This window comes from Bos javanicus, chromosome 10, assembly GCF_032452875.1.
Source record: "Bos javanicus breed banteng chromosome 10, ARS-OSU_banteng_1.0, whole genome shotgun sequence".
Lineage (NCBI taxonomy): Eukaryota > Metazoa > Chordata > Mammalia > Artiodactyla > Bovidae > Bos > Bos javanicus.
Window position 1 is genome coordinate 69,192,889 of NC_083877.1, and position 27,033 is coordinate 69,219,921.

The 27,033-nt window shown below is 35.9% G+C and overlaps 1 protein-coding gene and 1 non-coding gene across 3 annotated transcripts; one reads left to right on the forward strand and one right to left on the reverse strand.

Annotated features, from left to right (window-relative positions):
* On the forward strand, positions 1-25,182 carry AP5M1 (adaptor related protein complex 5 subunit mu 1). 2 transcript variants are annotated; one of them, XM_061428992.1, is made up of 8 exons: positions 1-381; positions 6,996-7,641; positions 10,991-11,218; positions 11,786-11,925; positions 12,641-12,726; positions 12,817-12,935; positions 16,239-16,335; positions 19,370-25,182. In XM_061428992.1, the coding sequence occupies exons 1-8, from the start codon at positions 308-310 to the stop codon at positions 19,450-19,452; spliced, it is 1,473 nt and encodes a 490-aa protein (XP_061284976.1). In that variant the 5' UTR covers positions 1-307; the 3' UTR covers positions 19,453-25,182. The 2 variants fall into 2 exon arrangements, with proteins under 2 accessions (XP_061284976.1, XP_061284977.1); XM_061428993.1 differs by lacking the exon at positions 16,239-16,335.
* Positions 25,183-25,640: 458 nt separating this feature from the next.
* LOC133256292 (small nucleolar RNA SNORA72) lies at positions 25,641-25,772 on the reverse strand. The gene has a single exon (XR_009739166.1). It is a non-coding gene; the product is annotated as a small nucleolar RNA SNORA72 (small nucleolar RNA).
* Between the last annotated feature and the right edge of the window lie 1,261 nt (positions 25,773-27,033).

The window sequence follows — 27,033 nt, forward strand, 5'->3', positions numbered from 1 at the left end:
CGAGTGAGGAATTATGATCCTTGCGGGCCACCGTCCCGGAAGTGGACTCGGGAGAAAGAAGGTAGTTGGGCTGATGGAGATAAGTTTATGAGGACTTAAAGTGGGGATTCACGGAACTTTTTGTGGCGTGCGTTGTCCCGGACAGACCAAAGGTTTTAGTCACTTCACCTGAAGGAGTTAGCTTCTCTGCTGAGCCCAATCTGTTTGCGGTGGAGCAGAAGGTGGCTCTGAAGACGCCTGAGAAAGCCAGTCTGCGCTCTGCCTCCGTGGCCACCTTAGTGATAAGCTGATGCCTTAGTGGCTTATCATGGCCCAGCGGGCAGTGTGGCTTATAAGCCACGAATCAGGAACTCCACTTTGTGGCATTGTCAAATTCTCCAGGTAAATGCAAATCTGTATCCTTAGGCGTGATGGATAGGATGGATGGATAGTGTAGCATAATTTTGTGATGCTGTGCATCCCTGGTCCAACACCTGGGCAAGTTACTTAACCCTTATAACACCTGTTATTAATAAGTGGAGACTGTGATAATTAAATGAGAAATGAGTTGATGCCTGGCACATTTTCTCCTGAATAAAGTGAAGTGAAAATAGCTCAGTCGTGTCCGAGTCTTTGCGAGCCCATGGACTGTAGCCCGCCAGGCCCCTCTGTCCATGGGATTCTCCAGGCAAGAATACTGGAGTGGGTAGCCCGTTCCCTTGTCCAGGGGATCTTCCCAACCCAGGGGTCAAACCCAGGTCTCCGTCTTGCGGGCGGATTCTTTACCAGCTGAGCTACCAGCTAAGCCCTACCATCTTACCAGCCTTACCACCTGCGTAAGATTGGTACCGAGGTGACAAAAGGAAAGGAAACTTTCTGAGCAGTAAATGTTTCAGATTTTTCTACTTTTGTTAATAAAAATCATGTAAGGACATTTTAATTCATTCTTCTGGAAAGTCCCTGCTGAGCAGTATCAGACTGTTACTTTCAGCTTCTTATGTTTAATTCCTAGAAATTCTGTTTACTTCTAAAGTTCCTAATTGTTGAAAATTGAAAAAATACCAAAAAAAAAATTAAACTGAATTACTTTTTAAAAATGGTGTGAGCCGATCTAGTGCCACTTATATAAAATTTGCCACGTTTTATCAAAATAACTCTGTGAAGAGAGTTACACATACAGTAACTCATTGTAAAGTATGGGCGGCAATTGAGTAACTTGTTTCACCTTTTATTCTTGTAAACATTCATTCTTCTCTGAGACAAGCTCTATAGTGAAGTATTCATAGCTAGCTCTGAATCTAGATTGAGGCTGATAAAGATGAGTGTATTTTAAGTGAAAAGTAGTAGGCAACGTGAATATGAATAATTCCCTTTCCTTCCTAAACAATTTCTGTTATTGGAGACATAGAGACTTGAAGTTTACCATTTTCTCAGGGACACTGGCTTACATTTGTTGTTGTAGTACCTCAGGAGGTTATTTATAATCTTTAATATGGTTCATCAGCCTTTTTGGTCCATCCTTCCCAGATACTCCTGCTTTAGTTATTTATATATTCCCCTTGGTATCTTTATTTCTGCCATTTGCCTACCTCATATGATTGGTGTTATGCTTTTGTGTGTTCATATATATATATTTTTTTAAATGATATAATTTAACAATACAGGTGTCATTCCCATTTCTTAACATTTGTCAGATTTCTCAGCATGTTTTTTTTTTTTTTTTTTTTGGCTGCACTGCATCTTCCTTGCTGTGTGGGCTTTCTTTAGTCACAGTGACTGGTAACTACTCTCTAGTTGTGGTGCGCGGGCTTCTCGTTCCGGTAGCTTCTCTTGTTACAGAGCATAGGCTTTAGTAGTTGTGGCTTGCAGGTTCTAGGGCACAGAAGTTGTGGCCCACGGGCTTACTCACTCCACCGCATATGGGATCTTCCCAGACCAGGAACTGAACCTGTGTCCCCTGCGTTGGCAGGCAGATTCTTAACCACTGGACCAGCAGGGAAGTCCTCTCTGCCCTATTTTTAAGAAATATCCAGGTTACTTTGTGTTCATCTCAAGCATCACTGTCCACCATTTCAGTGATGGAAATGGGATGATTTGGGAGAATGGCATTGAAATATGTATAATATCATATATGAAACGGGTCACCAGTCCAGGTTCGATGCACGATACTGGATGCTTGGGGCTGGTACGCTGGGAGGACCCAGAGGGATGGTATGGGGAGGGAGGAGGGAGGAGGGTTCAGGATGGGGAACACATGTATACCTGTGGCGGATTCATTTCGATATATGGCAAAACCAATACAATATTGTAAAGTTAAAAAATAAAATAAAGTTTAAAAAAAAAAGTGTTGAACATAAAAAAAAAAAAAATGTTCTAAACTGTCTAAATTGTAGCCACTGGCCACAGGTAGTTGTTGAATTTTTGAAATGTGGTTATTCTAACTAAGGAACTCAGTTTTTAATTTTGTTTCATTTTAAGTTTAAAAAGCCATGTAAGGCTGGCAGCTACTATACTGGATAGTGCAGATCTAGGCCATTGTTTCTACTTGCTCTGTAGTACTCCATGGTTTCCATCTGCCACATTTTACATATCCCCTTCTCCTGCTGCTGATCTCCCAAATTGCCTCCAACTCAGCTATCAAAACCATGCTGCAGTAAATAACCTCAAACAGTTACATGAGACATACCTATACTGGTTTTGACTACTACCAAATAATTAGCTCCTCAGAATACTTTGACCAGTCTACACTCTCACCATCACTCTCTTTTCTTTTCTAACACTTACTGCACTTTTTGCCAGTATTGGTGTAAAGAATATCTTACTTTCATTTGCATTTCTCTATGGTAGCAATGTGGAGAAGGCAGTGGCACCCCACTCCAGTACTCTTGCCTGGAAAATCCCATGGACGGAGGAGCCTGGTAGGCTGCAGTCCATGGGGTCGCTAGAGTCAGACAGACTGAGCGACTCTCACTTTCACTTTTCACTTTCATGCATTGGAGAAGGAAATGGCAACCCACTCCAGTGTTCTTGCCTGGAGAATCCCAGGGACGGGAAGCCTGGTGGGCTGCTGTCTATGGGGTCACACAGAGTCAGACACGACTGAAGCGACTTAGCAGCAGCAGCAGCAGCATGGTAGCAATGACGATAGTCCTTGGGCTTTCCTTTTCTGTGAATTGCCTATACATATTCTTTGTTTTTTCTTTGAGATTTGCTGGCTTTTTCCTGGTAACTTGTGGGAGTTTTTTGTGTAATCTTGATATTAGTCCTGTCATTTTTAGCTATTACAGACACTTGATCTTAACTTATTATCATTGTGAATGAACTTTTCATTACTTTGGTTAAACAGAAACCCTTAGTTTTGTTACATAGTAGTTAGCCCTTTAGGGGATTTGTTGTAGTCTTTCCCTACCCTTATTGCCCAAATATGTCTTTCTACATTATTTTCTCTTGACTTTGTCATTTTATTTATTATATTTAGGCCTTTAATCCATCTATATAGTCCATCTTTGGATGTGACATTAAGTAGGAATCTTATTTTGTTTTTCTCTGTACTATGGGCCAGTTTTTCTGAATCATCTTCCAAACAATATGTATTTTCTTCGTTGATTTGTGTGCTGTTTTGAGTTTTTTATGTCTTCCATTGGTTTGTCTCAGTTCTATTACTTTCTCTGTTCTTCTGCCAGCACCATACTGTTTTTATATCTGTGGCTTTGTAGCTTATTTTTATATCTTATAGAGATAAGATTTTTGTACTGCATACAATAACTAGTTTCTTGAAGAAGTTGTGCTTGTTTCAGAGTTTTTTCCCACCATTCTCAGAATATTTCAGAACAAAACTTAAGATACGTTTGGGTGGACTTTTCAGCATCTCTATGAAGGCAGCAAGTTCAGTTCAGATAATTCATCTGTCACTTGTTTATCTTGTATCACTGAACAAATTAATTAGGTTTTATTTTTTTCTGTTTTCTGACCTCTTGGGCCTAGAGTTAGAGTGAAACAGGTATGTGTATTATCCACATATTTGCCAAAGGATAAAGGCCATCACTTAAGATTTGAGAATCCAAATGATTTTTCCTCTAACTACTATTTTCCCCGCAACAAAACTTGATTTAGATTCTGGTTTAGAGATTTGCTGTCTGGATAGACAGTAACAGCACCAACTCAAGGCTAGCTTAGGTTGGTATTTTTCCCTATAGTTGTGGGGCCATTTAAAGTTCAAGTCCTACTTTACAAAAACCCTAGAATAAATCTGAAAAGACAGATTGAGTCATCCAACAAAGTATTTATTGAGCACATATTGAGGTATCATATAAGGACCCAGAGTCCCTTGGACTGCAAGGAGATCCAACCAGTCCATTCTGAAGGAGATCAGCCCTGGGATTTCTTTGGAAGGAATGATACTGAAGCTGAAACTCCAGTACTTTGGCCACCTCATGCGAAGAGTTGACTCATTAGAAAAACTCTGATGCTGGGAGGGATTGGGGGCAGGAGGAGAAGGGGACGACAGAGGATGAGATGGCTGGATGGCATCACTGTCTCGATGGACGTGAGTCTCAGTGAACTCCGGGAGTTGGTGATGGACAGGGAGGCCTGGTATGCTGCAGCTCATGGGGTCGCAAAGAGTCAGATACGACTGAGCGACTGATCTGATCTGATCTGATCTGATAAGGACCCAGGGGGCTTCCCAGGAAGCACTAGTGGTAAAAGAAACCACCTGCCAATGCAGGAGACCTGGGTTCAGTCCCTGGGTGGGTAAGATCCCCTGGAAGAGGGTATGGCAGTCCACTCCAGTATTCTTGCCTGGAGAATCCCATGGACAAAGGAACCTGGTGGCGGCAGTCGGTAGGGTCGCAAAGAGTCGGACACAACTGAAGCGATTTAGCACTACGCATAAGGTCCCAGATTGACTTATTTTTACAATTTCAGTCATGAAATTCTTGCACTTTGAATTTTAAGAGAACACTTAAGAGCTAAAATTACCCTTTCCTCAATCAAGATAGCACATCAAAATGTAAATGAATGAGGTTCACTAATACATGAATAACTTTAAATACATTCTCATTTTTCTTTTTTAAAATTATTTAAACAGCAATTTGTCTCAGTTCTGTTACTTTATCTGTTCTTATGCCAACAACATATTGTATTTATATCTGTGGCTTTGTAGCTTATTTTACTATCTTGAAGAGGTAAGGTTTTTATACTGTGTAGAATAATTAGTTTCTTGAAGAAGTTGTTCTTGTTTTCTTGTTTTCAGAGTTTTTTCCCACCATGCTCAGAATATTTCAAAACTTCAGATATGTTTGGGTGGACATTTCAACATCTCTATGAAGGCCATAAGCTGGATCCAGATAATTCATCTGTCACTTATTTATCCTATACTAATAAAATATTAGTAGTATTAGAGAATTAGTAGAAAAACATTTTGGCTAGGTGTGTTCTTGATCCTTGATCAGAATTGCCTGTATGTTCTTTAGCCATACCTTATTTTACAAATAAGAAAATAGACTTTGGGAAGTTAGGCAATTTATACAAAAGCTGTGCTGTGCTTAGTCTCTCAGTCATGTCCGACTCTGCAACCCCATGGACTGTAGCCTGCTTCTCTCTTCATGGGGATTCTCCAGGCAAGAACACGAGTGGGTTGCCATGCCTCCTCCAGGGGATCTTTCCAACTCAGAGATTTAACCAGGTCTCTCACATTGCAGCCAGAGTCTTTACCATCTAAGCCACCAAGGAAGCCCTATACAGAAACCAATAGCAAATAATTGATTTTGTTGTGGACTTTGGAGTGGAGAAATAAGGAATAGGGAAAGTACTTTTTTTTTTAATTAAGAAAATGTGATCTAACATTTTTGTAAATAAGCAAAAAGTATCTCCTGTTTCTCCCAAAAAGGGATGAATTAGTAACTTATTGTTCAGCATAGAGCTTGCAAACCATAAAAGGTTATTCTTATTTTATTCTTTTTGTTACCTCATAGTATCTTCCAAGGCCATATAGATAAACCACTATTACTGAAATGCCCTTACATATTTTTGTACAGCTTGGCAAGAAGACTCAGGGTACTAGTGAATTCCTAATGTGGAGGATTAAATTAAACCACTTTTTTCGATCCTGCTCTACTAAGATGGAATCAGAAAAAATATCCTGTGGTGGGGTGGGAAAAATTTATGAAGGGAATCAAAAGGTACAAACATGGCTATAAAATAAGTAAGTCATAGGGTTGTAATGTACAGCATGGTGACTATAGTTGAATTATACTGCATTGCATATTTGGAAGTTGCTAAGACAGAAAGTCTTAAAAGTTTTCATTATAAGAAAAAAATATGTGTAACTATATAAGGTGACAGATGTTAACTAGACTTACTGCAGTGATTATTTTGCAACATATACAAATATCAAATCATTATGTTGCTTCCCTGAAACTAATATAATATCATATGTAAATTATACCTCAATTGGAAAAAGAAGGACGGAGGAAGGAAAGATAAAGGGAAGGAAAAACAAGACAAGAAAATCTTCTTTGCAGTCTTATCTGTAACAACAGAAGTGATGTTTCTACCAATGGGAATCCAGATAGATTGTAGTTCCTTAACCCAAGGGAATACTATGCAGCTGTAGCTTCATGAATACTAACTTGGAAAAAAGTAAGTTTCACTGCAAAATGTATCATTGTTTTTTAAAAATGGCAGTGTGTTTATGTTTTAAACATACACATGCCTTGCTTACCAAGTGGGAATCTGAATAGCCAAGAGTCTAGGATTTTGAATTAGAAACAGATATCCTACCTATTTAAAAAGTGAACTAAATTCAATTTTTAAAAATAAAATAGCATTTATCATTTGAGATATATCAAGTACATAAGAGTTTAACATTAATATAATATTTTTTTATTGTGATTTTCATGTGTCAGCGTATGTATTTGTTTATTATTGTGTGTTTTGTTAATATTTTCCTTGTATTGGTTTTGGACTTCCAGTTTTTGCAGGAATTAATTATGTTTTTATTTCCATTGAGGCAGACGGTATCCAACTGTTGAAAAAAGAGCTAAAGTCTTCAATGGAGCAAGTTATGTGCCTGTTCCTGAAGATGGTCCCTTCCTGAAAGCACTGCTTTTTGAACTGAGATTGTTGGATGACGAGAAGGACTTTTTGGAGAGTCGTGATAGCTGCTCACACATCAATAAAACATCCATTTACGGGGTCCCAGTAGGAGGTGAAGAACTCTGGCCAGTTGTTGCTTTTCTGAAGAATGGCATGATATATGCTTGTGTTCCACTGGTTGAACAAACTTTATCCCCTCGTCCACCATTAATTAGCATTAGTGGAATTTCACAAGGCTTTGAACTTCTTTTTGGGGTTCAGGATTTTCTTTCCTCAGGTCAAAAAACTGACAGTGAGCTAAATACCAAATTGAGCCAGTTGTCTGACTTGCTTTTACAAACGTGTCCCTTTGGCACTTTGTTAGATGCCAACTTACAGAATTCATTGGACAGTATTAATTTTGCTTCTGTTACTCACCTACAAAAACAGCCAGCCTGGAAAACTGGAACATACAAAGGAAAACCACAAGTTTCTATTTCTATCACTGAAAAGGTAAACTCCATGCAATATGATAAACAGGAGATAGCAGATACATGGCAGGTCGTTGGAGTTGTCACTTGCAAGGTGAGATTTTCTCTGATACTTGTTTTATCATACCACTTAATATTTATGGAGAAAAGTAAATTTTGCTGACTTTATTTTACATCATAATGTGACATTCTTGATTCTTACCATAAACAACAGTCATTAGATATTATATTCAAGTGAAATTTTCTAATGTTATCTTTTTGCATTCTTTACTAAATATACTATCCATATGCAGTTGACCCTTGAACAGTATGAGATTGAACTGCATGGGTCCACTTATATACAGATTTTTTTCTTTGAATACGTACTACATTCAGTCCCATACTATCTGCGATTGGCTGAATGTACAGTTAAATCCAGAGATGCAGAACCTGGGATACAGACTGCTGACTGTAAAGTTATACATGGATTTTTGACTGCACAGAGGGTCAGCTGCATTGCTGTGTGATGAATTAACCTGTCATCACAACCAATAAACATCTACTATACTTGTAGTTTTTGTAGGTCAGGACTTTAGGGGCAACTTAGCTGGGAACTTCTAATGTGGATGTCTGTCACAGTCAGTATTTCAGCTGGGGCTGCAGTCACCTGAAGGTTTGAGTGGGACTGGAAGTTCTACTTGTGAGGTGACTCAGTCACATGGCTAGCAAGTTGGCCCTTATTGGTAGGAAACCTCAGTTCGTTTCCACATGGACGTCTCAACAGGCTGCTTAAGATTCTCACAACTTAGTGACTTCCCTTTGACCAAACAGACAATTGAGCAGGCAGCCAGCCAGCCACCTGAGGCACAAGTGAAAGCTATTCTTCTTATTACCTAGACTGAAAGGTCACGTAGCATCACCTCTACCACTTTCTGTTCACCAGAAGCAGATCACTTTGTCAGCCCACATTCAAGGGAAGTGGAATTAGGCTCCATCTTTTGAAACAGTAATATCAAAGAACTTGTGAAAATATTTTAAAGTCACTATACTTATTTTCCATTTTTTTTAGAGAGAGTGAAATTGATAAATCTTTGACTTAATATCTGAAATCATTTTCAGGGACTCATTTTATTTTTTTTAACCTTTTTATTTAAACAAGTCACTAGGTAAATATAGGGTTCTCTTGTTTAAGGTTAAGTAATAGGAAAAGACGATGAAAATAACAATACAGTTAGCACTGATAATTGCCACATTCAATAATGATCAAAAATAGAAACCCTCCAAAAAATGCATATACATGTATATTAATATTCTGAGGTGTCTTTCTGTTTTCTCCCTTTATTTTCTGCACTAATAAACTTTTTATATATCATATTAATGTTGAGTGAGTGAAAGTCACTCAGTTGTATCTGACTCTTTGCGACCCTATGGACTATACAGTCCATGAAATTTTCCAGGCCAGAATACTGGAGTGGGTAGCCTTTTCCTTCTCCAGGGTATCTTCCCAACCCAGGGAGTGAACCCAGGTCTCCTGCATTGCAAGCAGGTTCTTTACCAGCTGAATCACAAGGGAAGCCAAAGAATACTGGAGTGGGTAGCCTTTTCCTTCTCCAGTGGCTCTTCCCAACCCAGGAATCTAACCAGGGACTCCTGCATTGCAGGCAGATTCTCTACCAACTAACTGTCCGGGAAGCCCGTATTAATGTTGAGTAGCTATGTAAAAATCTAATAGATTAAAAGTAGATTTCAGGAACAGAGAATTAAAATGGTCCTGGCAGACAAATTGAGTCTTTATTTTTCTTTTTAACCTTGTGTGCAAGCAAAGTCATTTCAGTTGTGTCCAACTCTGACTCTTTGAGATCCTATGGACCGTAGCCCACCAGGCTCCTCTGTCCATGGGATTCTCCAAACAAGAATACTAGGATGGGTTTCCATGCCCTCTTTCAGGGGATCTTCCCGACCCAGGGATTGAACCTGTGTCTCTTACTTTCCCTGCATTGACAAATGAGTTCTTTACCACTAGCACCCATGTTGGAAGCCCCTTTTAACCTTAAAGTGATCTAAAAATGTATGTGTTTCCTTTACACTGTCTTCTATTATGGTCAAAAATACATTCCAGTTACTACTTTTAATGGAAATAATTACCGTAAATGTCTCCAACTTAAGGTGTTTGCAGATTATGTCATTCACACCTCTTAAAGTTGTTGAATGCACTTTTCTCTTAAGTTCTGTAAAATAAAAATAGGGAAATTCACTATGTGTTTTTTCATTCTGTGGTAATGAACAGGGAATATGTTATATATAATTTAATATTAATTCATATCATGGTATTTAAATAGGTCTTTGGTAGACTGACCCTAGTTTTTTGCTTCTGGGAATTTTGAACTGGCTTCTATTCTTGGTCTAATACAGATAGATGATCATGATGTTTAGTGTAGGAATGAAGGTTTGTTTACTCAAGTATAAGAGGAACTGAGAGAGTAAGTCTCTGATCCTCTGACAGTCACTAATGACTCTAGCCTAGAGACTAGGAAACACAGAGAAGCCAGAGTTAACAGAAAAGCAGCCACATCTGTGTTACAACCCCAAAGCAGGAGTTCATGGAAAAGTCTGAGAAAGTGCTGTGTCTGGCCACCAGTGCCTTAAAACAGAGCTCAGAGTGAGGTCTGTGAAGCTATCATATCTGGTTTCTATGACTTTCCTACTATAATGACTTCCCTTTCCCTTCTATCTCCTAAATCTCTCATGAGTACCTCTCACTAGCAAACTAACCCAGACCACATAGGGAAGAAGATCCTGGGCTTCTCTGCATAACAAAGGTAGGCCACGGAGGTGACAATACAGAATATAAGGCTTCACACAACACATGTAATGAATTGACTAAGAAGAAAAGAGCATTGTTGCTGGCGGGAATAGCACATACAAAAGCGTAGATATAAGATATGGTTTATTCAGGTAAATTCAAGAATCCAGTAAGTCTAGAGCATTACTTGTGGGGTAGAAAATGGTTAAAGAAATAGGTGGGAACCAAACAGCAAAGGCTTTAAAAGTAATATAAAACTGAGGGACAACTATTGAGAGGTTTTGGCATGGGTACAATAGAATTAGAATTATTTTATTAAGATAGCTCTGGCATTGATGGAGAATCTATTGATTAGAGGAAAGTGAGTCTAGATACACTTAGAGGGCTGTGACAGAAATATTTTTTGTAACAGGAATAGAGAAAAGTAGTTTTTTAAGGATTTTAAATGTAAGCAGAGCGTTCTAGGAAGGCTCTCCTGGTCTCTGGCTTGGGTTTCTGAGAGCCGTAATAGAATCATTATCCAGAACACAGAAAGCAATGAGAATAATTCCTTGAAAGAAAAGTGAGTTAAGCTGTGAAAAGTGCCTCAGATAAATTAAGAAAAGCCTCATCCAGAAGAAGACTTCTTCAAAGCTCTTGGTGATATCTGTTTGTGTTGCAGTGTGATCTAGAGGGAAGCATGCCAAATGTTACCATTAGCTTGAGTCTCCCTACCAATGGATCTCCACTTCAGGATATTCTGGTTCATCCTTGTGTGACATCTCTTGACTCTGCCATTCTGACCTCTAGTAGCATTGATGCAATGGATGATTCTGCATTTAGTGGACCGTACAAATTTCCGCTCACTCCACCGTTAGAGTCATTCAACTTATGCTACTACACTTCCCAGGTAAGCAACCTTGGAGAAGTTGGTACTTTGCTAATCTTTACATCTATGAATTGTGTTGTTAGGAAATCACCATACTTTTGGTCGAAACAAAACCTTTTCATGAGTTACTTACCAGAAGATTCAGATTGTTTCCCCTTAATCAGCTTTTTCATGACTAATTTAAGTGACTGCTGACCTGGGAGGGTGGGGGAGTGAAGATACAAGCAGAGCAGCAGGAACTGTGGGTGTGTGTCAGGGATCAGTATGGCTAGTGCATGTTCTGTGTTGTACGTCATAGAGAACCTGGAGGAGGAGAATCTGGACAAGCAAGAGGAGGAAGAAGAATGTATTACACACCTTTGTAAGGTACCTTTCTGGAAATGGAAAGAGATGGAAGAATCCCTGTCCTTAGAAGGACTGTAGCTCCATCATCTGTTGTCAGAATGACTTAGAGTAACCTAATAGTCATTAAAGACATACGTGTATATAATGACTATATTACTGCACAGCTCTTTCCTCAGTCACTATTGGCATTTTAGACCCATTAACTTGAGAATCATGTAGAAAATGTGTTTGTTTTGTTTCCAGGTCCCTGTTCCACCAATTTTGGGTTTTTATCAAGTGAAAGAGGAAGAAGTACAACTAAAAATAACAGTTAATTTAAAACTTCATGAAAGTGTGAAAAATAGTTTTGAATTCTGTGAAGCTCATATACCTTTTTACAACAGGTAGGAATAAAATTACATGATGCCATGATTTCTGCCTTCCTCAGTACATTGGCACTGCCCTATAATAAAGTTGTCTTGGTTTTTACCTTATTTTTAAGATCTAAAAATTTTGTGTTATTCAAATGTATGTTGATTCTGAACCAAAACAGTTGTAAAAATAATCTCTTTGTTTTTAAATGTCACCATTTTTCTGGTTAAATTTGCTAGTAAATTATAAGCTCCAGCCAGTATAGCTTCCTCGGGGATTATTTTTCTACTGGCTTTATTTCTAGCAATTTCTCTGCACTGTACCTATATTAATAAGTTAAGCCAATGATAAAACCTGGTGAATTAAGTCAATTATAAGATTTTTCCTTACCAGTTCTACTTTTAAATTTGTTCTACAGCATAGTTCTTTTCAAAGGCTACATACTATATAGTAAAAATCATAGTTTTAATGTTATGTAATTCATGTGCCTGTATTAATACATTCTGTATGACTTTGTGGTCATCTTTAGAATTAATAATGAAATGTGTAGCATCACCAAAAAGGTTTATTGTGTTTCCGTGTTTTTTGAGATATGATATTCATTATTTATTCTGCTCTATTCTGCAAACTTAAATGCAGGTCTGCTTTATGTTGTCTATTAAGTGACAGTAGCAAGATTTGACGTATATCTCTTCAAACTTAAATCTGTGATTTTTTGTTTCTATTATCTCCATTTTTTTTTTAAAGAGGTCCCATCACGCATGTGGAGTACAAAGCTAGTTTTGGCCAGCTTGAAGTATTTCGAGAGAAAAGCTTATTGGTCTGGATTATTGGTAAACTAGGTTTTGTTTTTTTTTCTTTCATTCATTTGCAGTAGAACCTATTTAATTAAAAATAGTTGATTGGTATATTTCTGTTTCTAGGACAGAAGTTTCCCAAATCAATGGAAATTAGTCTTTCTGGAACTATAACTTTTGGAGCCAAGAACCATGAAAAGCAGCCATTTGACCAGATTTGCATCGGAGGTACAGCATATTTAAAGGTAAATATATTTATATGGCTCACTACATTAGAGATCTTGCCTTTGTTTCTGAAATACATGTATCTAATTGATTTTTTTTCGGAGAAGGCAATGGCAACCCACTCCAGTACTCTTGCCTGGAAAATCCCATGGACGGAGGGGCCTGGTGAGCTGCAGTCCATGGGGTCGCTAGGAGTCGGACACGACTGAGTGACTTCACTTTCACTTTTCACTTTCATGCATTGGAGAAGGAAATGGCAACCCACTCCAGTGTTCTTGCCTGGAGAATCCCAGGGACTGGGGAGCCTGGTGGGCTGCCGTCTATGGGATCGCACAGAGTCAGACATGACTGAAGCGACTTAGCAGTAGCAGCAATTGATTTTTAATGTTTTGTAATCCTTTTGGGGGATAGAAATTCTTTTTGTCTAAGTCCTCTTCTAGATTTTAGTAAAATTCTATTTATTAGTCACTTTCTATTTCATGTAATACTTAAATATTTTAAGAGGAAAGAATTATATAAAATTTAGTACACTTCAATTTAACCTCTTTCTACTCAGCTCTTAAGATACCGCACTTGAGATTTGTATACAAAGAATATAAGATACAGTCTTTGTGCTCTATGGATTTTTCAGTAATGCTTGTCAGTAATTAATCAGGACTACCTGCTTTTGGACTTTCAAAAAAAGACTAAGCTCTTCCAACCAAAGTGGTCAAGGAAAGCTTTGTAGTAGTGATGAACTGTAAGGAAAACGCTGAGGCCCAGATAAGCATGAATATGAAGCCTTGAAGATGGAACTAACATTTGTATAGGTAAAGACATGGTTTAATCATGGGAATGAAGGCTAACTAGGCATATTTAGGAACCCGCGCTAGAAACAGTAGTTACACAGAAGGCTAGGTAAGTGATTTAGGTCTGGACTGTAGAGGGTTTGAATCTGGCTTTCACTGTTTGTTAGAAAATGTTATACTTTTTTTGAGTATGGGAGTGCTCCTTCAGAAAGTGGTACTTTATGAGGATCAGCCTGAAATGGATGTGAAGAAGATGAGAGAGGATAAAAGCTAGAGACAAAGAAACTTTTTTAGTATTTCAGATGAAAGTTGATAAATAAATGATGCTGAGCTAGTATAGTGTCACAGAAAGAGAAAAAAAGGGAAAAAAAAGAATAGAGCTGTGATAAGGGTAAATCCTTTAATCTCACTAATTAAGTAGAAAGATAAGAAATAGTTTTAAGTCAAAGATGGTGTCATTAAAAACAATTATGACTTAAACTAGGGGCTTCCCAAGTGGCTCAAAGGTAAAGGATCTGTCTGACTAGTGCAGGAGACACAAGAGACATGTGTTTGATCCCTGGGTCGAGAAGCACCCCTGGAAGAGGAAATGGCAACATACTCCAGTATTCTTGCCTGGGAAATCCCATGGACAAAGGAACCTGGCAGGCTACAGTCCATGAGGTCACAAAAGAGTCGGACACAACTGAGTGACTAAACAAAAACAAACCAGACTTGAAGCTCCCAGAAAGCAGAGACCATGTGAATCTCATGCATTATTTTATTCTGAGCATCTAGTTCAGTACCTCACACATAAATATTTGAAGAATGGATAAACGTACTTAGAAGAAAGCTCTATTTCTTAGAAGAAATACAGAGAAAGTTGAGAGGGAGTGGGCTTCATATCACATTGTTGCAGGTAATAGCAATTTATACCAAGGTGGGTGTCTAATAGGGGCTAAAAAATCTGAAGTTGATTCTTAAAAGAAAGCTCAGCTGTTCATAGGATCTAGGAGTTATCCACGGAAAAGAAATAGTTGAGGCAGTAGAAATGAATAAGGTCAGAAAAAGATAAGAGAAAATAGGAAGATTCAGGAGAATTAGTGAAGGAAAGTGAAAAGGTGATCAGAAAGGTAGCGGGAAAATCTAAATAGAATAGTATCAAAGAAGATAGACTGGAATCTATACATAAAAGTGACTAGGGGAAATAGTAGTGAAATCAGAAGTACACTGATGGTATTTCTTCTGTATTGACTTCAACTGTATCCACAAGGTTTGTTTCAATGATTATTTTAAAAATTCCCACTTCTGTATGTTTTTCAGAAAAAAGTGGGATGTTAACTATGTTATATGTTTTTTCAAAGGTAGGGACTATAACTTTTCTATTCATTTTCATCACCTAACCAGTTACAGTGTCATAGAAAGCATGTAATAGATATTTGTGTTCACTGAATAGATTTATTTTTTATAATATCTAGTTTTGTGGAAATCTGCCTTGTCATAACTTCCAGCATCCAGAATTTTGCCAAACAAGGAAGCCATAGCTCTTTACTGTTAGATAATTTAAGTGGCAATAGGGAAAAAAATTGCTGAGGAGACCTGAAAATTACATCTCTGCATGTGATCAGTTAGTTTGACAATCAAAAGAAGAAAGACAGGAAATGAGAGAAATATTCAGGAAAAGAAGAAGAAAGAAAAAAGTATAGAAAAACTATCAGGCTATTGCAAATTCAAAAGCTTTTAGCAGCAAAGATGAGGAGAATCACAACAAAAGGAGGCTGGTCTGTGATAGACCTTTCGTAGTTTATGTGGCTATGACTATGCCTTCAGCGAAGGTACTAATGGCCCTCTCTGTTATAGCACAATATATTAACTGGCATTTATACTAATGACACTACATGATCAATTAAATTCAGGAATTTACATTCATTCATTACATTCATTGATTACATTTTAGAAAAGTTCTACATAAGTTAAATCTTAGTTTTCTGAAAAATTAAGTAGAGCATTTTATTCCCTCCAAAACCAGATAAACTGGTGTTCCCTTTTTAGTAATTACATGCTTGTGTTTTGCTAAAAGGTGTGTAAAAGTATTATGGTCTGAACTATATCACAATCACCTAGTCTTAGAGACAGAAGAGAACGTACAGAACAGCAGACCGCAGGGAGGGGCCAGCAACATCTGTAATCAGTCAGCTCTGAGCACAAATGTCCGTTCTACTACCTGTTTCCACCTCTGAACCTCGGTTCCCTTGTTTGCAGAATACAGATAACTTGCCGTGTAGATTAGACTGTACATTAGTGACGGGCCTGGTATGTGTTAAGCACTTTGTAACGGCAGCCTTACAAAGAAATGACTCTAATGCTAAAGGGAAAGATTAGTGCATATGTGTCCATGTGTACACTTGTGTACACATGCACACATTAACAATATTATTTGTGATTTTTGTGAATTGTGTGAAATAAATTCCTAAAATTGTGTCAAGGGAAAAAAATGTGACCATCATTTTTACCAAATAATCACCTTAACTTGGTACATTTCTCTTCTGGTTCTAGCTTCATTTTAGGATCTTAGATTACACACTCACTGGATGTTATGTGGATCAGCATTCAGTTCAAGTTTTTGCATCAGGAAAACCAAAAATAAGTACATGTAAGTTGCACAGCTTCAAGCCAACTTGAGGGAATTAAAATGGTGTTATGTTATTATTAACTAAGATAAAATTAAAATGTGAAAGAAAAAGATAAAATAATCCCAATTTATAAGAATTCTGGCCTAATCCATCCTGTGTTAATCGGTTATGTACATTGCCCTCTGCCTTCTCCTATTTATAAAGTGGTCTGAATGAGCAAGGATTGACATAGAGGTGGGCTCTAGTCTAAAGTTGAATTTGCTTTGCTCAGTTTATAATATACTCTTTGACTCTTCGGCAAGTTAGTGAACTTCTTCAAGTTATAATTTCCTCATGTATAAATTGGAATTAGTAGTAGTATTTATTTCAGGATTGTTATGAGATGTAAATAAAATTTATTTATATTGATCAAGCACTCAACATAATATTTAGCATGTAGCATGGATTCAATAAATGTTAAGTGTGAATATTAAAATTTAAAATATTTTTAGCCAGTGCCACAGTCAGTGACCATTACTTAGTACCCTGCTTTACCAAAAGGAGACCAATAGAAAGTTTCCTGCCTTTAGTGAGTTTGTTAGTGTTTCATATATATATGTATGTGTTTCATATGTATACAGTGTTTTATGTATATAAACACATATGTGAAAATATAGGTAGAGGAAACAGCAATTTAATTAAAATTATTGAATTAAAACTTTAATTCGGATCAAATACAGACATATGGCATAAAACAAACAAGTAGTTAGAATGAGGGTAGAGTTAGCTGAACATAAGTAGAAACCTTTTTGCCTCATATGTTAAGAATAAAACTATCATATTTAGATACTGCTAAGTCACTTCAGTCGTGTCCGACTCTGTGCGACCCCATAGACGGCAGCCCACCAAGCTCCCCTGTCCCTGGGATTCTCCAGGCAAGAACACTGGAGTGGTTTGCCATTTCCTTCTCCGATGCATGAAAGTGAAAAGTGAAAGTGAAGTCACTCAGTCGTGTCCAACTCCTAGGGACCCCATGGACTGCAGCCTACCAGGCTCCTCCATCCATGGGATTTTCCGGGCAAGAGTCCTGGAGTGGGGTGCCATTGCCTTCTCCAATATTTAGATAAGTATATCTAAATCATCAGGGCTTCTCTGGTGATTCAGTGGTAAATAGTCTACCTGCCAATGCAGGAGATGCGGGTTCAATCCCTGGGTTCAAATGATAGTCTGGAGAAGGGAATGGCATCCCACTCTAGTATTCTTGTCTGGAAAACCACATGGACAGAGGAACCTGGCGGGCTACAGTCCATGGGGTCACAAAGAGTTGGACCCAACTTAGCAGCTGAAAAACAACAATCTTAAACTAAGGGTTAGGGTCCTTAAAGTAGGAAAGATAGGACAAGATTTGTAATTTGAAAGTTTCAAAAGATTATAGAACTCAGAACTACTGAATTCTAGGAAATTACTTTTGAATGGCAGTAATAGATTCTATGAGGTATAACCAGAATAAGCCATATTCTTTACTGCCATAGGTTTTCCCTATGCTTTCTCCTATATCATTTTTTTTTTAAGAAATTCATACATATGAAAGAATCTTCATAATGCTTTTTAAAAAACTTTTTATGAAGGCACAGTATAGTTGTTAGCTTGGACAAACCAGAAGTATTGTATAAATGTAAATAGATGAGTGTTTCTGTGGGAAATATGTTGTCTCTCTAGATAAAATCTAAAATATTGTAAGTATATTGTTAATATTACTAAACATTGTAGTAATTTTCAGAGAGCATAATACAGAATGGAATGTTTCAGTAATATACCTGCTTCTTAATATATGAATGAAAGAGGTCATTTTAAATGGATAATTATAACCAATCTCTTATTTCCTTCTTCTTTTAGTTTCAAAATATAGCTATCACTTTGTGCAACTATGTGGAAAACTTTATTTTGCCATCATCTTGACAAGAAAATCTATATTCATAATATACAACTTAGTTCTGATAATAGTTTAATAATGGTAATGATGGCAATTTAAATAATAATAACTAATCTTTATTGCTTACTATGTGCCAGGCACAGTTCTGAATACAGGCTGACTCATTAAATCCTTAGAATGCCCTATGTAAGTGTTATCTCCATTTGATAGATGAGGATGCTGATGGAACAGAGAGATTAGGATCACATAGCTAGTAAGTGGCGGAACTGGAACTCAAATCCAAGCAGTCGGTCATTGGAGCCTGACCACCTAACCAATATGCTGTTGCCTCTCAGTGTTACTAGATTCTCAAACTGAAGTAACAGTGAAAAAAGGCAACAAGGTAATGATCGTTGTTGTTGTTCGGTCACCCAGTTGTATCCAACTCTTTGTGACCCCATGGACAGCAGCATGCCAGTATTATACACCTATCCTTTTCATTATGAAGAAGATGCATGAAGAGGTATTGTAGAAAAGGCAGGATTGGATAAATAGAGATGTATGGAATAAGAATTTACATGTGTCTAGCTCCAAACGAGCATTATCTCAGTTTTATGTGTCAAAAAACTTTAATTCAGAGTTGTCATTTGTTCAAAACTATTAAAACAGAAACCTTAAATCTGATTAGAACTATAAGAAACCACTAAAGCAACCTTTTTAAAACATTACTAGAAAGTTGAGTATGTATTTCTATCTATGAAACTTTGAATGCATAAAGAATAGCAAGAATAGAATCAGAACTGTGATGAAGAGGTGACAGAAGGGAAACCAATGAACATATTTTTAATGTTTTTGTAGCTGAAGTAATGGTCTATGAGAAACAGAATTTAGGGAAGATGTGAGAAAAAAATTAGCAGGTTTAGCATGAAGGATATTGGCATAAATTTGGCATATATAGGCTAAAAGATGGATTATTCATGTATTTAATAAACCCATACTTTTAAAGTGGTAGAAGTTATAATAATGCCTTGATGAAAATTGAATTGAAATGACTGTCTCAAAGAATTTCCTCCCTTGAAATAATTGTGTTCCAAAATTTTAAATACCATGACTTTGCTTTCTCATTGAATTTTTGTTAATATAATCTTATCTTTTTTTTTTAGACCGGAAGCTAATTTCTTCTGACTATTACATCTGGAATTCCAAAGCTCCTGCTCCAGTAACATATGGATCATTATTACTGTAATTGTCTCATGTTTAAATGGGATTTATACACTAGTAACAATTTAAATCATAGTCTTTTATTTTTAATGTATATACACATAACCTGTAATTGAAAATCATTTATTTAATGATAAAATATTCTTGTTCAATGTTTTTAGTTTGATTTAGTTTGAAAGAACATTTTAAAAACTAATGTATCCAGTTTTTTTACCCTTGATTTTACTTAAGTATGATTCAGAACATAAAATCTAGTGATTGACTTTCAGCTTATTTTAGACTAGTCTTGACTTTCCTTGCTATACATGCTTCTTCCTGCCACGTGTGTCTTCCTGTGGCAGACATGGCTAATCAATCACAGCCATCTTTCTCCATTGGGATTCCTGGATTTGGAATCAGGCTCCTTCACAATCCAGAGCTGCAGGCTGCCACTCCCAATGGATTGTAGATGACATGTAAAATAAAACTATTTGCTCTTGCAAACCTGAGTACTAAGTGCTAGTACAATGCTTTGTTACAGAATACCAGAGACCAATTAGAAACAACTGTAAATCTCTTGAGAAAATAGCCAGTGAAAATGAAGGAAAATCGTTTAAATAGTAACATGTTTTTTAATAAGAACTATCCTACTGACTAATAAAGAATCTGCATAATTCTATTTACAGTGCTTATCTCTGTTCTAGAGTTACTTTTCAAGCAAACTTATTAAGCTGCAACAGTAACATTTTGTTTAGGATGTCAGTAAACACATTAAGAGGGGTGGGATACCTTCTGAAGATGAGCATAGTATTTTGTGATTACTGAATATCTGCAGCCAAATTTGTAAAGATAAATTTAGATATAGTATTGGTTTTTTTCTGTTTTATTATAATTCATTAATGGATGCATTCAGGTTAAAATTCAAAAGCTATTTTATGGGTGTAGAGTATCACTTAATCTTATTTCAGTTTCATGTAGCACATTTTCTTTACATTTGTCACTCTTGTTTCCTTATTGGCATGCTCTGGGTTTCTTTAGGAGCCATCCAGTCATACTCTATTCTCTACCTATTTTTACAATTCTATATCACATTCTGTTTTCATAGTAGCTCATTGTCAAGTTGGACTTTAAAGGAAAGATGAAATGCAAGAAAAGATGAAATCTCAAGTTCCTCAAAACTTATTCCATGTCAAGTTTCTTTTTACAGAAAAGTTATAAAAAATATGCATCACAAATTAATATTCAGTTAAATTGTATCTTGGTTTCTTTTTTATGAGTCTCTTAAAGAAAAGCTTAGAAAAAGCGGCGAACTTCGTGAAAGAAAGCTATGATACTTTGAAATGAGATTGCATATTAATTTGGGATTTTAAATATGATTTTTAAAATTAAGGTCAGTCCTACTCATTATAAATTCCTTTTCTGCAAAGCATTATGGCATAATGTTCTATGTTCAGAATTATCCCAAGTAATGAAAATGGAGTAAATTCCAGACCAGGACTTTAGCTTGTTATTCTAGGCTCATCACAGATAATCAGTAGTAAAAAAACTTTCCTTTTGAAAGAAGAAATCATTCTCCTTAAGTTTTTTTTACTCTCTTAAACTCAAGAGAAGTTTAACATTTCACTTATATTAATGGAGCTATTTGTACATCTTGATTGTATAAATATTTATCCAAGTACACTAAAACAGGGAAGAGGCATTTCTCTAGTGAGTGGGCTGGGATTCCATATAATAAACCCCTAGGTAAGCAGTCAGAAAAACCAGTGAATCTTTGCTCTGACATTTCTAGAAACCTGAGGAAAATCTAAGAAGTACTGGAGAAGTATAGGGACGATGGGGAACCTGATGCCATCTGTTGCCATTCCATTCTAACATACCGCTACAGAACTTAAACTAACTCATGTTTTCATCCTGTTGAGATCAGCTGGGCACACTGTGATGCTTTTGATTTTGTCTAGAAACCTGTCACTTCAGGATAATTTCTGAAGACAAAGTCTGTTTCCCGTTTGGTAGGTGACCTGTTTAATGTTTTCTCTGTGTCTGGGAACTCCTTAGTGTAATTAGCGACCTTTGAACTCCACAACTAATCCTGAGCTATTTTGTATTCCTTACTCATCTTTAAGGCTGGACCTTTCTTTTCTTCAGAGTCCGCTGCCACAATTAAAGAAGAAACAGCTGCATTTCAAAGGGATTCCGATTCCAGAAGCTTAATCGTGATTGACATGTTCTTATTCTAAGCTATAAGACACTCTTAAGAGTCCTTTCTTGGGTTAAAACTTCAATCATTTTCTAAAAAATTATCCCACTATGGATTTTATTCATTTTCTTTGATAACTATTCTTTGCATTTTTTAACTTGAAAGATGCTGTGCATTTGCACTGAATATGAGCACCTACTTCCAGTTAAAGATTTGGATGGTGTCAGACCTACTCCAGAGGCAGAATTGCTAAATTCCCTTTTAGTGCCAAAATATGATTATGAAATCTGATGTCTATCATATGGGTGATTATTCTTCAGTAGACCCAAAATGTACAAAAAGTGTTAAATTTCTGAAAATGTATTCCGGAAAAGATAGTTCATGATTTTGATAAAACTCTTTATTTCTTTATTTTTTATAAACAGTATTTTTTAAACTTTTTAAAGTCAGCAGCACCCTTACAGTGTCAGTCCCCTTACAGTGGTGGGCAATTTTTACCTTTTACTTTTTAAATACTTAATTCAAATGTCAGGTTTGAAGAAAATAACCTGTCAGGAATTCTTAAATTATTTGTTTAAAAAAATTTTAATAAAACAGTCTTATAAAATTAATTTATTCACACTAACAGTATTTCTAGTGAGTTTAAACTAGTTTTATACATCATATGGTTTAAGGTGTTTCAAAGCACAATTTTATACATAGAACAACTGCTAGTATTTTTCTTCTAGTTTTTATTGTAGTATTTCAGAGTTCTTTATAGACATTCATGGACTCTGCACCACCCCTGGGAGGTAGGTAGGTCGAGTTATCATCCAGAGTCTCTGCTGGGACCGCTGCCACAGCACAATGGTTGTTTCTAAGACAAAGGTCAGAAAAGGGATGTTAATAAACAGTCCTCAGGTTTAAGGGACTTTTTTAGGATTACATCTTAAATTCCAACAAATCAGATTTAGGAGTTACTGAAAGTGAAATTGATCCATCCCTCATCCAAACTTTGCAATACTTTCCTGTTCTGACATCATTTAGATAGTTAGCTGTATTATCAGATTAGAAACCATTGTACCAGCCTGCTGAAAGGAAAAGGAGGCAAAAAGCTAAACATGGGATGAATTCTGAACCTTTTAACCTGGCTGAAGTACGTTGGTCCCTGTTATGCAAATACCTTCAATCCTCTGCTAAGTTCAGTGGAAATAATTTTCTTGAATGACAGGTTTATTCAGCAAGGATTCAGTTGGTGATTAATCCCCCTTTGATCTAGGGTATTTCACTTAACTACCAGTTACCTCGTTCTGACAAAGTGCAACTGAGATTAGGGAGATCACTAGAACACTACCAGGGTGTGCATTTATTCTCCATAACCTTTTAAAGCAAGGGCCAAGAATGCAATTTATTTTCAGTATTTGAAGATGTAAAAGTCCTGCCTGCTAAGTTAGAAAGTCAATTGAATACCAAATGAAGTTTATTTCTTACGTAATAGAACAAACGTTTCTTTTTACTTTGCCCAACAATGATTTTAGGAAACTTAGGCTTTGAAGTAACAAAGACTACATTCTAAGTATATCTTCTAGTTTTGTTTCATATACTAGAGTGTATATATATTGGCCCTGAGATAACCCAAAAATCAAAGCTGCAGCTTAGGCTGAGAGAAATGCTTCTATTTTATGAAACTGCACAGTTTCTCCCCATCCGCCCCCATTAAAAACTGTCATGGAATGTGGTAAATCCAACTGGGGAAAACACGTCACAATATACAATTACTCATCTTAAGACTTCTGATTTCAGAGCTTTATTTAACTTTGTCCTTTCTTGAGGAAAAAGATTATTATGTTCCCATCATGAATCAGATCTTTTTCATTAAGATACCATTACAAAAATACTTCAAACTCATTATTTTAAATTTATCAAAATAACTATTTTCCACAGTATTATTTACTATTTTACTAATTTTTCTGCCTTTTTCTTGCTTAACTGGGTACCCTTCTTCCGTAACTCTAATCTTTGAAATATTCTGTGAAAATGTGTACAATATTTGAAGCATAAACTTGTAAGATGTTTCATGCTAGATTTCTCAAGGAATTCACTTTGTAAAACTATTATCAATATCGGTGTCAATGTTTACCTTGCCAGATGTCAAATTTGGAGATTTATTTCTCGAGTATATTTTGAGAACCTTAAAAGTAGAAACACTGATGTGTAACAAAATTTGTTTTTAAATAGTAAATTCTTAATGACTAGTGTTATTACTATAGACAAAGCTTTTTTAAATGCTTTATAGTTGTTCATTATTCTAGTATCAATTTGTAGGTTATATATTTGGATAATTTTCTTATACATCTTTTTGGCTCAGACTTTTATGATCCAATTTCTTTTTTTTTTTTTTTTTTATTTTAATTGGAAGCTAATTACTTTACACTGTTGTAGTGGTTTTGCCATACATTGACATGAATCAGCCATGGGTGTACATGTGTTCCCCATCCTGAACCCCCTTCCCACCTCCCTCCCTATCCCATCCCTCAGGGTCATCCCAGTGCACCAGCCCTGAGCACCCTGTCTCATGCATCGAACCTGGACTGGCAATCTGTTTCACATATGATAATATACATGTTTTAATGATATTCTCTCAAATATAAGCAATATTGAAATGCTCTTTTCTATTTAAAATGAAAAATGTACCCAAAGACTGAATAAGGTGATAGATAGAATCAGAAAATTGAAACTATATATCAGACAAGGGTGATCCAATTTCTAAATAGAAACAGTGACTCAAATAAGGGCATATCTAACTTATGTTGGTGCCAAATGAGCATCTCTAATTTGAATTTAATAACTAAACTTTTGGAATATCTTTTAATAGCAAGTTACTTAATCATGGTAAAACTGAGGATCATAAAAAATATAAGATAGAAGGTGGGATCCCTGACCATGTTGCTAAGAAACTACAATAGTATTTTTAATAATTATACAGTAAATTTTTAGTTAACATTGTAGTATATTTTGAAATATGCTATCAGAAAAAAAAAATAAAACATAGATGTTTATGTGCATGTGTTTATATAATTATATGTTAGTGTGTCCAACTTGGGAGGTTTCCCTATGAAATATTTCATTAACATGTCAGGAAGAAGAATATTCGAAGTCAGATATTCAAATATCTTGATCTAACCACACTTAGTAGTAATGAAGAGAAGCAGAAAATGAGTATTGCCAAAGAAACTCGTGAGGTTACTTTTATAAAATGGTTAAAACTAGTATGAGTTGAAAGTTTCTCAACCATTATTATCAACAGCTGTTTTATGGATATGATAACATTATTGTCTATATATAGCTTGGAGCAGTGGAATGCCTTATCTGTATTACTAGTTTACTGCTTTGAAAGCAGATTATTCTGAGGTCCAGATTGACTTTTCTCAGGCCTTGGCCAATCTGTGTAATTGATGGCAGTATAGTGTTTAATATTTGATGCACAGCATTTATAGATGGACAGATGCTCTGGAATGGAAACCACCTGCTAAATTGTTTTTCCGGTAGGACATGTGAAAATTTGTATATCTTAATATTCCATTAAACATTTAAAATGAAGCTATGTTTTGTTTAAATGTCTTCTTTTTAAATGATGGTTTCTGGAGGAAAAAAACATTGTTTAGTTAACACACTACTAATAAATAAAAATGAAAACTCTTAAATTTTTTAGTTTTTCTTTGAAGGGACTTGAGTGCCCTCTACAGGTTATAGAGATAACCAATGACTGTAATTAAAAAAAAAAAAAAAAAAAAAAAGCTCCAACCAGTTTTACTAAAGGAAAACTGTTGATTTACTTTTCACCAATTTGTTCCAGTCTTCTAATGATATCAGAATCACCTAGAAAATAAAGCACAATAATTTTTCAATTCATTTAATGGTAACTGCTAATCATCAAAACTAGCAATGGTTATCTTCAAAAGCTATCACACTAGCTGTGCTGCCATTTCTCAATGTTGATCAGATACCTAGAGTCACAGACACTTCTCATACAAGATGCAACATATAAATTGGACTTGGTTTATCACCAGCATTTATAAAACGAGACCTAGGTAAAGAACTAGATCTGGGGACACATGCACGGTCCTAACATAGTGAACATTTGGCCTGCCCTAATTATCGCAAAATCAGAACAGTGAGAATATTTGCAGTGACTGTATTTTTAAACTCTGTGGTTTTTCCCTCTTAGAAGCAAAGCCTATGTGATCTATTTTATTCATATTGTTAACTTTGTTAATTTGCCAGTGATTGAAGTAAGGGGTTTTTTTTGCCAGTTTTATAGTTCAGTGTGAAGAATATAATGTTAATACCATTGAATTTCCAAATCACTTAGCTGGCTTTTTTTTTTTTTTTGGTGGAACTCTTTAAATGTTAGAACTATAGTAATACACTTTCTCTTATAGAAAGCAGATTGGGGAAATATTCAGCTATTTTGAAATTTATTGAAAATGTGGAGAAAAACTTGATTATTTCCAGTTACATTTTTAGAATATTATACATTGAAATAAATAAACCTTTTTGAATATACATCATGTAAATTTATTAAATTACGTGAGTTTTATTTCTTAATCTTGTTGGTGAGTGGTGATTGTGTTCAAGCTCAAAACATAAGGCCAAGTTAGAATTTCTTGATTTAAAAAAAGTTACGATTGAACAGATAATGCTTTGGTATTATTGTTGCATAGATCTACTAACTAGAAAGAGTATTTTTACTTAAAATGCAAAGATTTCATATCTGAGTCACTCATTTCAAAGTACACATACTTTCTCAACAAGTGTAACAGATTTATTTCAAAAGGATATAGGAATTCATTTTTTATATGAAACTATAGGACTGGAGCACTGGTGGCACTTCTGATTCACTTAAAACTGCCAGGGAAACTAAATATGATGAGAACTAGAGGAATGACTGGATCAAGTTAACAGAAATAGATCCTTTTGCAAGCCACATAATGATCCTGATCATCAACCTTGAAAAGTAAATTAGAACAAGCAAATTGCTGTTGAAAAATTCTTTCAGCACTGTGCTGTTGCTACTCAGCTAGTCATGGTTCAGCCAGAGGCAAGGAAAAAATGCACTCGGTTTTACATTAACAAAGGAAACATTATTAAAGTGAATGTTTACATTCTGTTTATTGAAGTGTTCAAAGAATGTTTGTTGCATCTTCAAGCAACCTGCTGTTCTCTATTACAGTGCATGAGTGATAATAAAAATGAGTCACTTGTACATTTTAGAAAAATAAGTAACATTTAACTGAAGTGTTCCTGACCCATCTTACTTCAAAATACTCAAGTATCAAAAAAAAAATATCGATACTTTCTCTTTTAAAGATTTTTTTGTCACTAGGAAAAGTATCCTATTTAAAAAAAAAAATCATTCACTGGAATACGAATACACATTCAAATTATTTC

What these genes read in the sequence shown, in the direction of transcription:
- AP5M1 (XM_061428992.1), top strand. Translation starts at nt 308, where the DNA reads ATGGCCCAGCGGGCAGTGTGGCTTATAAGCCACGAATCAGGAACTCCA. An exon ending in GGCATTGTCAAATTCTCCAG is followed by an intron (nt 382 to 6,995) that starts GTAAATGCAAAT and finishes CCATTGAGGCAG; the next exon opens with ACGGTATCCAACTGTTGAAA. An exon ending in TATGCTACTACACTTCCCAG is followed by an intron (nt 11,219 to 11,785) that starts GTAAGCAACCTT and finishes TTTTGTTTCCAG; the next exon opens with GTCCCTGTTCCACCAATTTT.